The 14182-nt window shown below is 64.0% G+C and overlaps 1 protein-coding gene across 1 annotated transcript; it reads left to right on the top strand.

The window, feature by feature from the left end:
• Positions 1-248: 248 nt before the first annotated feature.
• On the top strand, positions 249-8819 carry BSG (basigin (Ok blood group); the record flags this gene model as incomplete). The annotated part of the gene is made up of 8 exons (XM_080712352.1): positions 249-315; positions 5648-5995; positions 7124-7280; positions 7710-7792; positions 7883-8019; positions 8092-8368; positions 8638-8662; positions 8759-8819. 8 exons carry the CDS (start codon positions 249-251, stop codon positions 8817-8819), a joined length of 1155 nt encoding a protein of 384 aa, XP_080568478.1.
• Positions 8820-14182: the final 5363 nt, after the last annotated feature.

Here is a 14182-nt window from a genome sequence, read left to right as displayed (position 1 = left end):
CCCACCCGTCTCCAGGCAACGCAGGCTCCGCCCCCAGAGGGAGGCGTGGCCCTCGCGTCACGCGCCGCCGCGCGGCTTCCGTAGCGGGAGCCGGCCGGGCGGTCGGGGCCGGACGTGCGCGCGCGCGTGCGCAGGGCGTGGCGCCCAGCGTGCCCCGCCCCGCGACGTCGCCTGCGTGCGCGCGCCCCGGCGTGCCCCTCCCTTCTTATAGCGCCGCGCGGGGACGGGCGCGGGGACTGACGGGCGACATGGCGGCCGCGCTGGTCTTGGCCCTGAGCTTCACGCTGCTAGGCGTCCAGGGCGCCTCCGCGGCGGGTGAGGAGCGGTCTGGGGCCGCGGGCCCCGGGGGAGGGCTGAGAGGGCCCGAGCCGTGGTGGGGGCGTCGCCTCTCGGCGCCCCCAGCCCGGGGACGGGGGTGGAGGGCCCGCCACCCGGGGACGGGGGCGAGAGGTGACCCTGGGCGCTCTCGTGGTCATCAGCGCCTGGAAGCGGCGTCCCCGAGGTTTGGGGGCACGTGGTGGCCGGGAGCGGGTAGGGCAGTCGACTGGGGGTCCTGAGGGGGGGCAGCAGTTTTGGGGGCTGGCTTTCCCAATGTGTGGGGGGATCTGGACACCAGGGTGGGGGTGATGGGGCTCTCGGGGTGCAGGAAGCCCGGGCCAGTGTCTTTGAGGTCTGGGGGCCGGGGTCTAGGGAGCCGCTGCATGGCGGTTCCCATCCCAGGGCCAGCTGTGCTTCGGGAGATGTCTTTGGGATGTGGCCGCCCTTAACTAAGCTGCGGCCAAGGGGCACCGCCGGCGTGGGGGGCCTCTGGACAGAGGGGTACAGGGTCGAGGGGCACCGCTGTAAACGGGATTCCCTCTCAGAGGGCACCTGATGTTGAAAAGACCCCGAGGAGGCCTTGGGGGTGGCACTGCACGAAATCGCCACCCCTAGGAACGTCCTCAAGGTTTGGGGAGTCCCATCCCGGTTTCTCGGGGGGTCCTTGCCTGGGTACATGCGTACAAAGCCCCTGCCCATATTTTGGAGGTGATCTCCCAATTTTTTGTGGCCTTGGGGTGGGCCGTCGTCCCTAGAAGATTTAGTCTGAAGCCTGGACGCAGGTCCCTGGGGCATCGGGCCACCACAGCCACCTGTTTGTGCCACCGGCCAGGGAATGGGAGCCCCAACCCTGGGTGCTTGAGGGCCCCCTCTGGGCCGGAGCCAGAGCTCAGGGCCAGTTTGGTGCCGGCCCAACCGTGTCCACAGGCTGGAGCCTGCCAGGCTTGGAGAGGACACCTGCTTGAGCAATGCCGGGCGAGGGACTGCCCACCTTGGGCCCTCCATCTCGCATGTGAGCCATTGTGACCTTTGCTGCCAGAGAGCAGCCCCTCCGGCCTGGGCGCTCATCCGGAAAACCGCTATTGTGCTCAGATGGAAGCTGGGCCTCCTGACGCTCGGCCTGCAGGAATTATCATTCTTGGTGGGATTTAGCTCCCTCCCTCCTGGGCAGGGCCTTTGGTCTTGCCTGGTTCTGGGCAGAGGGACAGATCACTAGTCCCGTACAAGTTGGGGTCCTGAGTGCTGGAGGTGGGTGAGGTCGCCTCGGCCTCCTGGTTGAGGGAACTCGGCTCGGTGCCGTGCTTGGTCTTGCTTTCTGGGGCCTTCTGGGTAGGTGGTCCAGGGGTGTTTCTCCAGGAGAAAAGCCAGCCGCGCTTTTGCTCGACAGGGGAATTTATTTGTTTTCCTTTACGGAGCGCCCCCTTTCCCCGCAACCCCGTTTGATTCCCAGTTAAAGATCTACAGTGTCTGACATGCAGGGGGGAGAGGGCAGACCCTGGGGTCTGGGGCTCTGTGCAGAGGTGGGGGCTGGGAATGGCAGGTGCCAGGGCCACAGAGGGGAGACCTCTAGCAGAAACCTCACAGGCTGGCTCCTGACCCACTTTAACAGTCCCTTTTCCTCGTAATCAAACAGCCTTATGGATGTGTCCCAGGCCAGGGCCTTGGTCCCGGCCGCCAGGCTGGCTCTCTGGGCTGGTGCAGCTAGGTCCCGGCCAGGTGAGCAGGGGAGATAAGCCGGCCGGGGACGCGGGGCGCAGTCGCCCGCCTCCCGCTTCAGCCTGGCTTCCCAAGCAGATTGCTGCCAACGGAAAGCGCGGTTCCTGGGCAGACGCCCCGCTCGTCCCTGGATGTCGGCACGCAGAGCCAGTGCCTGGCCGTCACACCCCGAGGCGCAGTGTGGGCAGGGAAGTGTCTCGTCCGTCTGGGGCGGGTTTCCCTGCTAGCTCCGGGCTCTGCGCCTGGAGGGAGAGGCTCAGTGTCCTGGACGTGCAGCCTGCCCCTGTGGCCTGGACGCTCCAGGTCTGGGGTATTTTTGGTACTGGGGTTTGAACTTAAGGCATTCTACCTCCAAGCTGTAGCCCAGCCCCCCGCCTTTTTTTTTTTTAACGGTCTGGGGATAGAACCCTGGGGGCATTTGACCCCCGAGCTACACCCCCAGCCCTATTTTTTATTTTGAAACAGGGTCTCGCTGAGTTGCAGAGGGTATCACTAAGTAGCTGAGAATGTCCGCGAACCGCGATCCTCCTGTCTCAGCCTCCCGACTGCTGGGATGACAAGCGTGCGCCACCACTCCCGGCTAGCCCAGCTCTTTTTATTTTTATTTATTTTTTAATTTTTGGTGGTACTGGGTGGGGTTCCTGGAAGCCCTTCTGCCTCCGGGCTACACTCCATACCTATTTTAATTTTGGAAACAGGGTCTCCTGAGCCAGCGCAGCGTGATCCTCCTGTCTCCGCCTCTCAAGGCCTCTCAAGCGCTGGGATTACAAGCGTGCGCCACCACGCCCATCTTTATTTCTTATTTTGAAACAGGGTCTGTCTTAGTTTCTGAACTTGCAATCCAACTATCTCAGCTTCTCAAGTATTGGGATTACAGGTGTGCACCACTCCGTCCTTATTTATTTTGTGGTACTGGGGATGAACGCAGGGGCACTCTACCTCCGAGCTACACCCCCAGCCCGATTTGTTTTGTGTTTGTGGTGCTGGGGGTTGAACCCAGGGGGCATTTTATCTCCGAGCTACAACCCCAACCCAATTTTTTATTTTTTTATTTTTGAAACTGGATCTTAGTAAATTGCAGGGGGCCTCACTAGGTAGCTGAGGCTGCCCACAAACCTGCAATCCTCCTGTCTCAGCCTCCCAAGTGCTGGGATTACAAGCGTGGCTCACCATGCCTAGCTTCCCAGCCCTATTTTTTATTCTTTATTTAAAGACAGTTTGCCGGGTGTAGTGGCGCACGCTTGTAATCCCAGCTCTTGGGAGGCTGAGACAGGAGGATCGCGCAGGTTCGAAACCAGCCTCAGCTACTTAGGCTCTCAGCAACTTAGTGAGGCCCTGTTTTCAAATAAAAAATAAAAAGTGCTGGAGATATAGCTCAGAAGTAGAACATCGCTCGGTTCAATCCCCAGTGCCAAAAAATGAAGAAGAGCTCGGGAGCCTGGGTGGCGGCGCACGCCGGTCATCCCAGCATTGGGAGGCTGAGACCGGAGGATCGCGGTTCGCGGACAGCCTCAGCTACTTTGTGAGGCCCTCCGCAACTTAGTGGGACCCTGTTCAAAAATGAAGAATAAAATATAGGGCAGAGGGTGTAGCTTGGAGCTAGAATGCCCCTGGGTTCCATCCCCAGACCCATAAAAAAAAAAAAAAAAGAAGAGCTCAGGGTATAGCCCAGTGGTAGAGAGAGAGAAAGAGAGAGAAGGGAGGAAGGAGAGAGAGGAACCCGGGGCCCTCTGCTGGGGCGCCCAGCCTGGCAGGAGAACCCACAGAAGGCACGGGCTTCCCAGCGGGGCCGGTTAGCCCCAGCCTCAGGTGGCAAGGGGAGAGCTGACGCGCTCCGCCTGCTTTCCAGAATGTTCTCAGCGCTGCAGTGGGCAGGAACAAGGGCGGCTGCTCGGGGAGGGGCGCCCTCCACCTAGAGGGCCCAGCCCTGGGCTTGCTTACCCCATGGCCGGGCCTGGCCCCTGCCCCGCCTGGCTGCCAGGTGGCCTAGGAGGCGGCTGCGGCTGTTAGACAGAGGTGCCTGCCTGCCAGAGGCCGTGGGCTGCAGGCCAGAGCCCAGCCATGGCAGGGGCGGGGCTGGGGGCTCCCCTGGCCTGGGGGTTGCCAGCCTCTCTGCAGGCATCTTGCAGTGCGCCCTCTTGCCCACCCAGCGGGATGCCCAGAGCACCATGTGCACCCACGTGAAGGGCAGCGCGCAGAGTCCTGGGGAGAGGACCCCGCTGGCCACAGCCCCAGCCTGGGGTTCTGCGAAGGGCGTGGCCAGCTTTCCCACAGGGCGCCGGCTGGGACGCAGGGCCGCCTGGGAGCAGATCTCTTGTCCCTTACGGTGCACCCCCAGACACAGGGCAGCTGGTGTGGGGGTGCACGCCCGTGATCCCAGTACTCAGGAGGCTGAGGGAGGCTGAGACCAGAGGATCGCGGGTTTGTGGGAGTCCTCAGCAACTTAGTGAGGCCTTGTTTCAAAATGAAAGAGTACAATAGGGCTGGGGGTGTAGTTTGGAGGTAGAGTGCCCCTGGTTCCATCCCCAGCACTGTACGCACACGCACGCACGTAATGGGGGGGGGCTGGGGTAGCCATGACAAGACCTGGCAGCTGAGGAGCGCCTCCGCTGCACCAGATGCTGCCCTGAGGCTGAGGATGGGCGGCCAGTGTTGCCTGGGACAGGAAGGGGCTCGCCCGCCCTGACTCTGCCCGCTGCCCTCAGGAATCTCCACTCCCAAGGAATGTAGGTTACCCGGAGGTAATCTTTTCCTAAAAATGGCAGTGCCAAGAATTGTTGCCCGCTCTGATGGCCCGGGTCCTGGGGCCAGAGCCCTTGTCCACCCAGTTCTGGAGCCTTGGGGCCTGGAGCCTCGGGGCGGGGCAGGCGCCTGCTTTCTCTTGAGCACACCGCCTGGGGCTTTTGCAGCCGCACCTCCCTCCTCCCAGGGCTCGCACCTCCCTCCCAGGGCTCGCACCTCCCTCCTCCCAGGGCTCGCGAGGGTGAGGGTCTGCTCCTCCCCACCCCCTTGCAGTTCCCAGACCCCCGGCCCGCGCAAAGAAACTGGCGGGGCACAGTGGCACAGGCCTGTAGTCCAAGCACTTGGGAGGCCGGGACAGGAGGATAATGGAGTCAAGGCCAGCCTCGGCAACTTAGACTTTCCAGAACCTAACATGACCTTGTTTCGGAATAAAACAAGCCGGGTGTGGTGTTCAATCCCCAGCACCGCCAAAAAAAATACCCAAAGAGAGGAGAGCTGGGGTAGAACGCGCCTGGGCTCAACCTCCAGAGCAGGCCGCTGCCCCTGCCTGCCCCCTGCTGCTCCAGAGACTCTGCCCCGCGCCGGGAGGACTCCCTCCCTCTTGGGTGGCGTGATTCGCTCCAACTGACCTGGATCAGAGGGGCCGCCCACCCTGGGAGTCCCGCCGGTGTCCGGGTCCTTCCTTGGGCCGGGGCGCAGGGCTGGAGTCAGGCCCCGAGGGCGCTGGTGTCCGGAAGGCCTCTTGGAGGGCAGCCCACAGGTGGAGGGCCCTCCCCCAAGGGGACGGAAGCGAAGCCCGTGGTGGATAGCGGCCCGGCCCGTCCAGGGCGCCTCTCCTAACGGCACCACCGGCCCTCTCCCGCAGCCGTAGCCGGCTTCGTCACGTCGCCGCTGTCCCAGGAGGGGTGGGCGGGGGGCAGCGTGGAGCTGCACTGCGAGGCTGTGGGCAGCCCCGTGCCCGAGATCCAGTGGTGGTTTGAAGGGAACCGTCCCAACGACACCTGCGCCCAGCTCTGGGATGGCGCGCGGCAGGACCGCGTCCACATCCACGCCGCCTACCGCCAGCACGCGGCCAGCAGCATGTCGGTCCACAAGCTGAGCGTGGAGGACGCGGGTACCTACGAGTGCCGGGCCAGCAACGACCCCGACCGTAACCACCTGAGCCGGGCGCCCAGGCTCAAGTGGGTCCGCGCCCAGGCCAGCGTGGTGGTCCTCGAACGTGAGTGGCCGGGTGCCCGCCTCCGTTCCCCTCCTGTGCCGCCCGGCCCTGGCCCCGCTCGGTAGAACCCAGACGCTGTCCTGCCCCGAGGCCTCCACCCTCCTGCTCCTGGGCCCCGAGCTGGTGGCGGGGGGCCCCCATTCCGTTCCACCTGTCTGCTCCGTCGTCTGTCCTGCTCCCAGCGCCTTCCCGGCCCTCTGCTCCTGTGCTGCCCAGGGGCCCGGGGTCCGCAGCTCCTGTAGCCATACTGAGCATCCACACTGAGCCCGGGGCCCAGGCACGAGGCCCGTCAGGACCTCCCAGGGCTTCCCAGCCCTAAAGTGATTCAAGTTTTCACTCCCTAGGGCAGGCTGACAGCTGTGGGAGGGGGTGGGATTGCCAGGCTGCTCGCCTGGGTCCCTCGGCAGGATCGGGGCCACCAGAGACGGGGTTCCAAGCAGACCTCACCCACAGCGGGGCGGGGGGCAGGGCCTGAATTGCCACGTCTTAATTTTGGATGTGAATTTCTTATTTGCGGTCAGTACCACAGGTCAGTCCTTGTCCAGAGGTGTTGGGGGCACTCTGTTCCCCAGACACACAGGTCTGAGCCATTAAAGGGTCCCCACAGCAGGAAAGAAGCCTCTTTGAACAGGGTGCTGAGCCAGGGGTAGTGGCACCGCCTGGAATCCCAACATTGGGAGGCTGAGACGGGGGGGGGGGGGTGTCGCAGGTTGGAGGTCAGCCTCACCAACTTAGCAAGGCGCTCAGCAAGTTCGTGAAACCTTGTCTCAAAAGTAAAATAAGCTGAGTGTGGTGGCGCAGGCTTGTCATCCCAGCATCTGGGAGGCTGAGACCGGAGGATCGTGGTTCTCAGACAGCCTCAGCTACTTGGTGAGGCCCTCTGCAACTCAGTGAGACCCTGTTTCAAAATAAAGAATTAAAAAATAGGGCTGGAGGTGTAGCTCGGAGGTAGAGCCCCCTGGGTTCAGTCCACTGTACTACACACACAAATAGACACAGGGTGGTGCCGGCCTCTGGGAGAAGCCGTGGCCTGGGCCTCAGCGTCGGGCAGGGCCCGGCTGCGCGCTGGGGGCCTGGGCTGGGGCGGGTCCCCTGCTGCTGTGCTGATGTCCCCCCTGTGTGCTCCAGCGGGCACCATCTTCACCCACACGGACGGCATGGGCCCCAAGATCCGCCTGAGCTGCACCCTGAACCACAGCGCCGTGGAGGTCGCCGGCCACCGGTGGATGAAGGGGGACAAGGTGCTGGAGGAGGACGCACTGCCCGGCCTGACCACCGAGCACCTGTGAGTGGCCGCACGTGGGGGGCCGAGGCAGGAGGACCGCGAGCTTGAGGCCAGCCTTAGCAACTTCAGGAGATCCTGTTTCAACATTTAAAAATAAATTTAAAGGGCTGGGTGTGTGGCTTGGAGAGAGAACTCTATGTCCCTGGGTTCAGTCCCCAGAACCAAAAAAAAAAAACTAGGACAGGAGGCTCTGCTCAGACCTGGGGGCAGGGGCGTCCTGGGCGGGGACCAGGGACAGGCCGGAGCCGCCTCGGCCGTCCACACTGCGGGGCTCCTGCGCCCGGGCACAGAGCCTTGTAATGGGGCCATGGGGCCCTTCGCGTCTGGCTTGCTGGGGACCCCGGGCCAGGGCCTCTCCTGGGGGCAGCATCCGGGGGGGAGGGGGCCGTGCGGAGTGCCCCGGGGAGCTCACCGGCCCTGTGACCGCAGGGTGGACATGGAGGACAGCGCGGGCAGGTACTCCTGTGTCTTCCTCCCAGAGGCCTTGGGCAAGGCCGAGGTCCTGGTGCCTGGTGAGTCCTGCTGGCGGGGGCAGCCTGCTCTGGGCGAGGGCCTGGGAGCACTGGGCCTGGGCTCAGGCTCCCCCGCTCCTGTCCCTCCAGGGCCCCCCAAGATCAAGGCCGGGAAGAAGTCTGAACACGCCAACGAGGGGGAGACCGTCACCCTGACCTGCAAGTCCGAGTCCTTCCCGCCCGTCACCGAGTGGGCCTGGTACAAGGTGGTGGACTCCGCGTTCCAGGTGAGGGCCCGGGCTGGGCCGGGGCGGGGTGGGGGGCCGCAGCGCCCTCCCGGCTAACGCGCCCCCCCGCAGGTCATCGCCAACGGCTCGCAGAGCAAGTTCTACGTGATGTCCTCGGAGACCAGCTCTGAGCTGCGCATCAAGGACCTGGACCTGAGCGCCGACGGGGGCACGTACGTGTGCAACGCCACCAACACGGAGGGCAGCGCGCAGCTGGAGGTGACGCTGCGCGTGCGCAGCCGCCTGGCCGCGCTCTGGCCCTTCCTGGGCATCGTGGCCGAGGTGCTGGTGCTGGTAACCATCATCTTCATCTACGAGAAGCGGCGGAAGCCCGACGACCCCGTGGAAGGTGAGTGGCGGGCGGCGGCCTGCGCCAGCCTCACCCCTCCCTCCTCCCGCCAGCCCCCAGCCCGTGTCCTCAATGGTGAGTGGCCGCCGGGGCCGGGCCCGGGCCTGGGCAGCCCTCGGCACGCTGGGCGGCTCCGGCATGGCTGCCCTGGCTCCGGCCGCCGGCACGTGGCCGCTCCTGGGGCGGGCGGGCTGCCCGGCCGCGCTGCCCAGCGTCCAGGCCGCGCTGACGCCACCTCCGTCTCTCTTTCATGCCGGCTGCATCTTCAGACGATGACGCAGGGTCCGCGCCGCTGTAAGTGCCAGCTGGGCCGTGGGGGCGCCCCTTGGGCACTGGGGTGGGGGGTGGCGCGGCCAGACCCCAGTGCTGAGGCTCCGCCCGTGTCCCCAGGAAGAGCAGCGGGTCCGTGAACGACAAGGACAAAAATGTCCGCCAGAGGAACGCCACCTGAGCAGGTGCTTGGCTGCGGGCCCCGGGTGCAGGGGGGCCGGTGTCTGAGCGCCCCGCCCTCCTGGTGCCCCAGGACTGGAGCCCACGCGGGAGCCTGGCGTCCAGTCTCCATCCCCAGTGCGCAAAGCCCACCTCTCACCTCAGAACAGCCGCCTGGCAGCAGACCTTAGCCCAAAGTAGGGCTTCCTCGTAGACCCCGTGGCTTGGGGTTCCCCGTGTCAGCCTGTCGTTACAGCCGGGCATGTCCCCAAGGCCCCAGCCCTGAAGCCCGCGCGCTCCTCGCCCCTGCACGGCCGTGATGTTTCTTCTGAAGCCGCAGGTCCGTTCTTGGCCCAGGAGAGGCCCCGTGACCACTCTGACCTCTCGGTAAAGAGGACCTGCCCGCCCATCCAGGCGACCCCTCACCGCTCCCGAGACCCCAGCCCCCTGCTGCCTGCGTGCCCAGGACAGGACTCCAGCCGCCCGTCCCAGTGGATCACATCACCCTCTCCCGGTGTCGGGCCCACGCAGGAACCCCACAATAAAGACTGACCCCCATCCTGTGTGGGCCTTGGCTTTGACGGGCAGGCAGGGTGGCCTGGGGTCCTGGGCTGGGGCCAGCGAAGCTGGTCTTGGGAGCCTTCGTGCTAGGAGCAGCTGGGGAACGGGGAGGGGCTGTGGGAACCTCAGGTGCCAGAACACAGTGGGGTCACCCTGGCAGCCCGGCCTGCGGGGGGGGGTGCCTCCTGGCAGGATGCCCGGAGCATCAGCTGAGCTGCGGCTGGGCAGGGAGGGGAGGCGCGGGAGCAGGTGGGGCAGCGCCAGCAGGCCCACAGGGAAGAGGCCGGCCCCGGCGGGCAGGGCTGAGGGACACGGGCCCAGCCGTGTGGGAGCGGAGCCCCAGCCCCGGGTCAGGAAGGGGCTGTGGGGGAGTAAGGTGGGCCCCCAGGCCAAGGTGCCAGAGCCCCAGGTGGGCCTCCTGCCCAGGCAGGGAGGCAGCCCCGAGCCAGGCAGCTCTTCCTGGGCTTTCAGGGAAAAGGAACCAGGTCAGGTGTGAAATGTGTGCATTCCGGTGGGGGTGGAACCCAGCGTTTGAACTCCAGAGAAGCCACGAACACAGTTGAGCTGGTGCAGTGCCGCACCCTGTAATCCCAGTAAGCTGGGACAGGAGGGTCGCAGGCTCGAGGCCAGCCTCGGTACCTTAGCAAGCCTGTTATAAGTGGAGTGGTAGGTAGCACAGTCCTGTAATCCCAGTGCCCCAGTACTGGAAAAAGAAAAAAACAGAAAAAAACAGCTGGCTGCAGACCTGTGGTCCTCCTGTCCCGGCCTCCCAAGTACTGCGGTGACAAGCGTGCGCCACCGCGCCCGGCTCAGCCGCAGTATTTTAACGAGGCCCTGGGCAACCTAGGAAGACCCTGTCTGCAAAAGCAAAATAGGGCTGGGGGTGCAGCTCAGAGGTAGAATGCCCTTGGGTTCCATCCCCAGCACCACAAAAAAAAAAGTAGAGGCCGTAGTGTGTATCTTGGAGGTAGACCGCCCCTGTGTTCAGCCCCCAGCACCCCCACCATCCCCAAATAACCCCTACCTAGCTCGTGGCCACAGCCCTGGGGAGCGCTGTCTCCCCACCTCTTTTCTGCTTTTTGCAGAAAAGCCTGGCTTCACGCCCAGAAACGTTTGGCCCGGAAGGGGCTCTGCCCGGCCCTGCCCGCGACCGCCACCAGGGGGCGCCGAGGGCACAGCAAGGATGGAGACCTGCCGGCCAGCCGGGGCCGTACTGCCCGTGGGCACCTGCAGCCGGGCCCCTGGGGCCCCGTGCTCCCTGGCCTTGGGAGGAGGCCTCCCTGGGGCCCAGGTGCCTCCTGTAAACACTTAGCCAGGGACCTGTGCACAGGGCTGCCCCCGTGTGAGCATCCCGGGCCCCGAGTGGGTGCCCGTGGTACTCAGTGGACAGGCGGGGCAGGGGAGAGGGGTGGTCAGCGCCCGGAGCCCGCGTGGCAGGGAGGGTGCGAGTGGACGTGACCCCGCTCACCTGGAGCCCGGGCCGGTCCCCTGCCCGACCCCTCCTGCCTGGGGCTCTCCATGGGGCCTGGCGCGGGGCCTGGGGGAGGGGGTGTGGGAGGGGCGCGGCTGCCAAGGGGCTCCACCTGGGAATGCCAGCGGCTCCTTCAGCACCTGGCGACTTCATCTACTGCGGGGGGGGGGGGACCGGGGGTGGAACCCAGGACAGTCTATATCTGAGCTATACCCCCAGCACAATTTTTGGGGGGGAGAGTTCTGGGGATAGAGCCCAGGGGCATTTGACCTCTGAGCTACACCCCCAGCCCTATTTTTTAATTCTTTATTTTGAAACCGGGTCTCACTGAGTTGCAGAGGGCCTCGCTAAGTAGCTGAGGCTGGCCGCGAACCGCGATCCTCCTGTCTCAGCCTCCCGAGTGCTGGGATTATAACCGTGGGCCACCAAACCCGGCCCTTATTTTTTGAAACAGCATCTCACTAAATTGCAGAAGGCCTCACTCAGTAGCTGCGGCCGGCCACGCACCGCGCTCCTCCTGTCTCAGCCTACCAACTACTGGAATGATAAGCGTGCGCCACTACAACTGGCTTTTATTTTATTTTATTATTATTATTATTTTTTTTTGGTGGTACTGGGGTTCCTGGAAGCCCTTCTTCCTCCGGACTACACTCCCAGACCTATTTTATATTTTTGAAACAGGGTCTCTTACGCCAGCACGGCTGGCTTCGAACCTGCGCGATCCTCCTGTCTCCGCCTCCCAAGCGCGGGGATGACAAGCGTGCACCACCACGCCCGGCATTTATTTTTTATTTTGAAGCAGGGTCTCACGAAATCACTGAGGCTGGCCTTGAGCCTTGATCTTTTTCTCTCAGTCTTAAGTACTGGGATTACAGGTGCACACCACTGTGCCCAGCCACACCCCCAGCCCTTTTTCCTTTGAAACAGTCCCACTAAGTTGCTGAGGGCCTAAGTTTCTGAGGCTGGCCTCAGACCTGTGGCCTCCGGTCTCAGCCTCCTAAGCACGAGGGTGACAGCCACCGCGCCTAGCTCACCCGGTGCCCTTTGTCCCTCCAATAACATTCAGTCTCGGGGTCCAGAGTGAGCCCCCGGAAATAAGTGTTGGCCTCTCGCCAAAGCTGGCCTCAGTTTCCCCAGAGGTGAGACGAGGAAGCCTGGCATCAGGGGTCAAGTGCTTGGAACGAACAGGAAATGGCCGCCAGGATGCCGCGGGGTCTCAGAAGTGCATTTGTATAAACAAAAGTTCATTCACACAGCCGGACTGCACACGGGGCAGCAGCTGGCCGCTCGCTTCCGCCAGGCCGAGGGGGGCTGCCACCCCCTCTCCAGCCTCTCCCTGCCCATAGGACGGGCCCGGGCTGCCCTCCCGGCCCTGCGGCGCCCCTCCCATCCTGGGGTGAGGGGGCCACTGAAGCCCGGGGCGGGGCCGCCTGCCCGGCCAGCCTGCCCAGGCCTCGTTCTGTCTTCGCGATGGGAAGTGTTTCTCACCGGAAAGGCACCGGGCAGAGACCCTGGGGGCTCAGCAGGGAGGAGGGCTAACCCCGGGGCCCAGCAGTGGGCACAGGCGGCCGGAGACGGGCAGGGGCTTGGGGTGGTTTCCCAAAGCTGACAGGGCGTCGCAGGGAGCTTCAGGCAACAGACCAGGGTGATTTCAGAACCTCGAAGCCCGTCAGCCGGGCCTGGTGGCACCTGCCCGTGATTCCAGTACTTGGGAGGCTGAGACAGGAGGGTCACAGATCCGAGGCCAGCATCGATTTAGTGAGGCTGTTAGCGATTTACTGAGACCCCGTTTCGAAATAAAGAATACAAAATAGGGCAGGGAGCCGGGCGTGGTGGCGCACGCTTGTCATCCCAGCACTCGGGAGGTTGAGACCGGAGATCGCGGTTCGCGGACAGCCTCAGCTACTTAGCGAGGCCCTCTGCAACTCAGTGAGACCCGGTTTCAAAATAAAGAATAAAAAAATGGGGCAGGGGGTGTAGCTCGGAAGTAGAATGCCCCTGGGTTCCATCCCCAGACCCGCAAAAAAAAAAAAAAAAAAAACCTGTTTCCAAATAAAAATATAAAAATAGGTCTGGGAGTGTAGCCCAGAGGTAGAAGGGTTTCCAGGAACCCCAGTACTACCAAATATAAAATAAAAATAATAATAAAAACTAGGGCTGGGGGTGCAGTTCAGAGGTAGGAAGTCCCTGGGTTCAATCCCCAGCACCACCAAATAAAAAATTTAAAATGAGGGACTGATGTATGCGTCCACAGCTCCCACCCCCATCTCTGCAGCAGCCCCTGGGCTCCGGGCTCCTGGAACAAACAAGCCGGTGTGGCTGCGCCTGAGGCCTCTGCACAGGCCGCAGCTCCCGTCTAGAATGCTCTCCTCGCAGGAGTCCTCCCCTGCTTCCCGTCCTCCTGGACGTCCGTCCACCTTCCTCACCCGCTCCTGCTGGACTTGTGTACAAGCACCACCAGCTCCAGCTGACAGCGCGTTTGCAAAACGCCACGTTTATAGCCCTGTCCCGAATCCCCAGCCCCATCCGGAATCCCCAGCCCCGATCAGGCACTTAATGGGAATTTGTTGGATAAATGGATAAAGACAGGGCACGCCGGCCTGGCAGGTGGTCAGCGTGGGTGTGGAGGGCCTGGGAGGCTGGGGGCCTGGGCTTGGGAGTGACCAGGACCCCAAGGCTCACAGAGGGGCCTTATGCCATGCAGGCTGGGAGGGGGTCTCCGTGCCTCACCCCTCCGGGCATGGCAGGTCCCCGGGCAGCCCAGCCTGCTCCTTCCACTGCCCAGCAGCAAGCCCTCGGGCTCTGGCGACCTGCCCAGCCTGACATCTTCCCAGGGTGAGCATAAAAGGTCTCCCTTCAGAGGGACACGCGTCTGCCCTGGGGCGGCCACAGCCTGGCACTGCCAACTCTGCTGCCGCCCGCCCAGAGACGGCTGCGGGGGCGCGTGGGGGCCTCGGGAGTCCCCAAGCCAGGGGGATGGGGGCTCGGCCCATCCTCCACCGTCCGGACGAGACGGGCGGCCAGGCTGGGCTCCTCCTGGCACCACTGAGCACCTGCGTTGGGCAGGGACGGTTCTCATCTCCACCTCCTGGCCCCAGGCCCCAGCGGGGCCGGCACGAGGCATGGTTGCCCAGCATGACGTCAAACCTCGAACCAGATGAAGTCTGGAGGCCCCGGGAGCTCCCCAGGGGTCCGGGACACATCCAGCGGGGCCCAGGCAGCCGGCGCGCTGGCTCCTGACCCCGTCCCTGAGGGAGCTGGGGGGGGAGGGTGGGAGCTGGGGCCAGGCCCCCATCACCGGGCCCCAGCCCAGCACAGGCCTCGGGCTGCCTCTGGGTGGGGAACAGCCCTGG

Source organism: Muscardinus avellanarius (genome assembly GCF_963383645.1).
Source record: "Muscardinus avellanarius genome assembly, chromosome: 16".
NCBI lineage: Eukaryota > Metazoa > Chordata > Mammalia > Rodentia > Gliridae > Muscardinus > Muscardinus avellanarius.
Note: the sequence above shows the minus strand (reverse complement) of the source record. Positions and strands in the feature narration are given on the sequence as shown.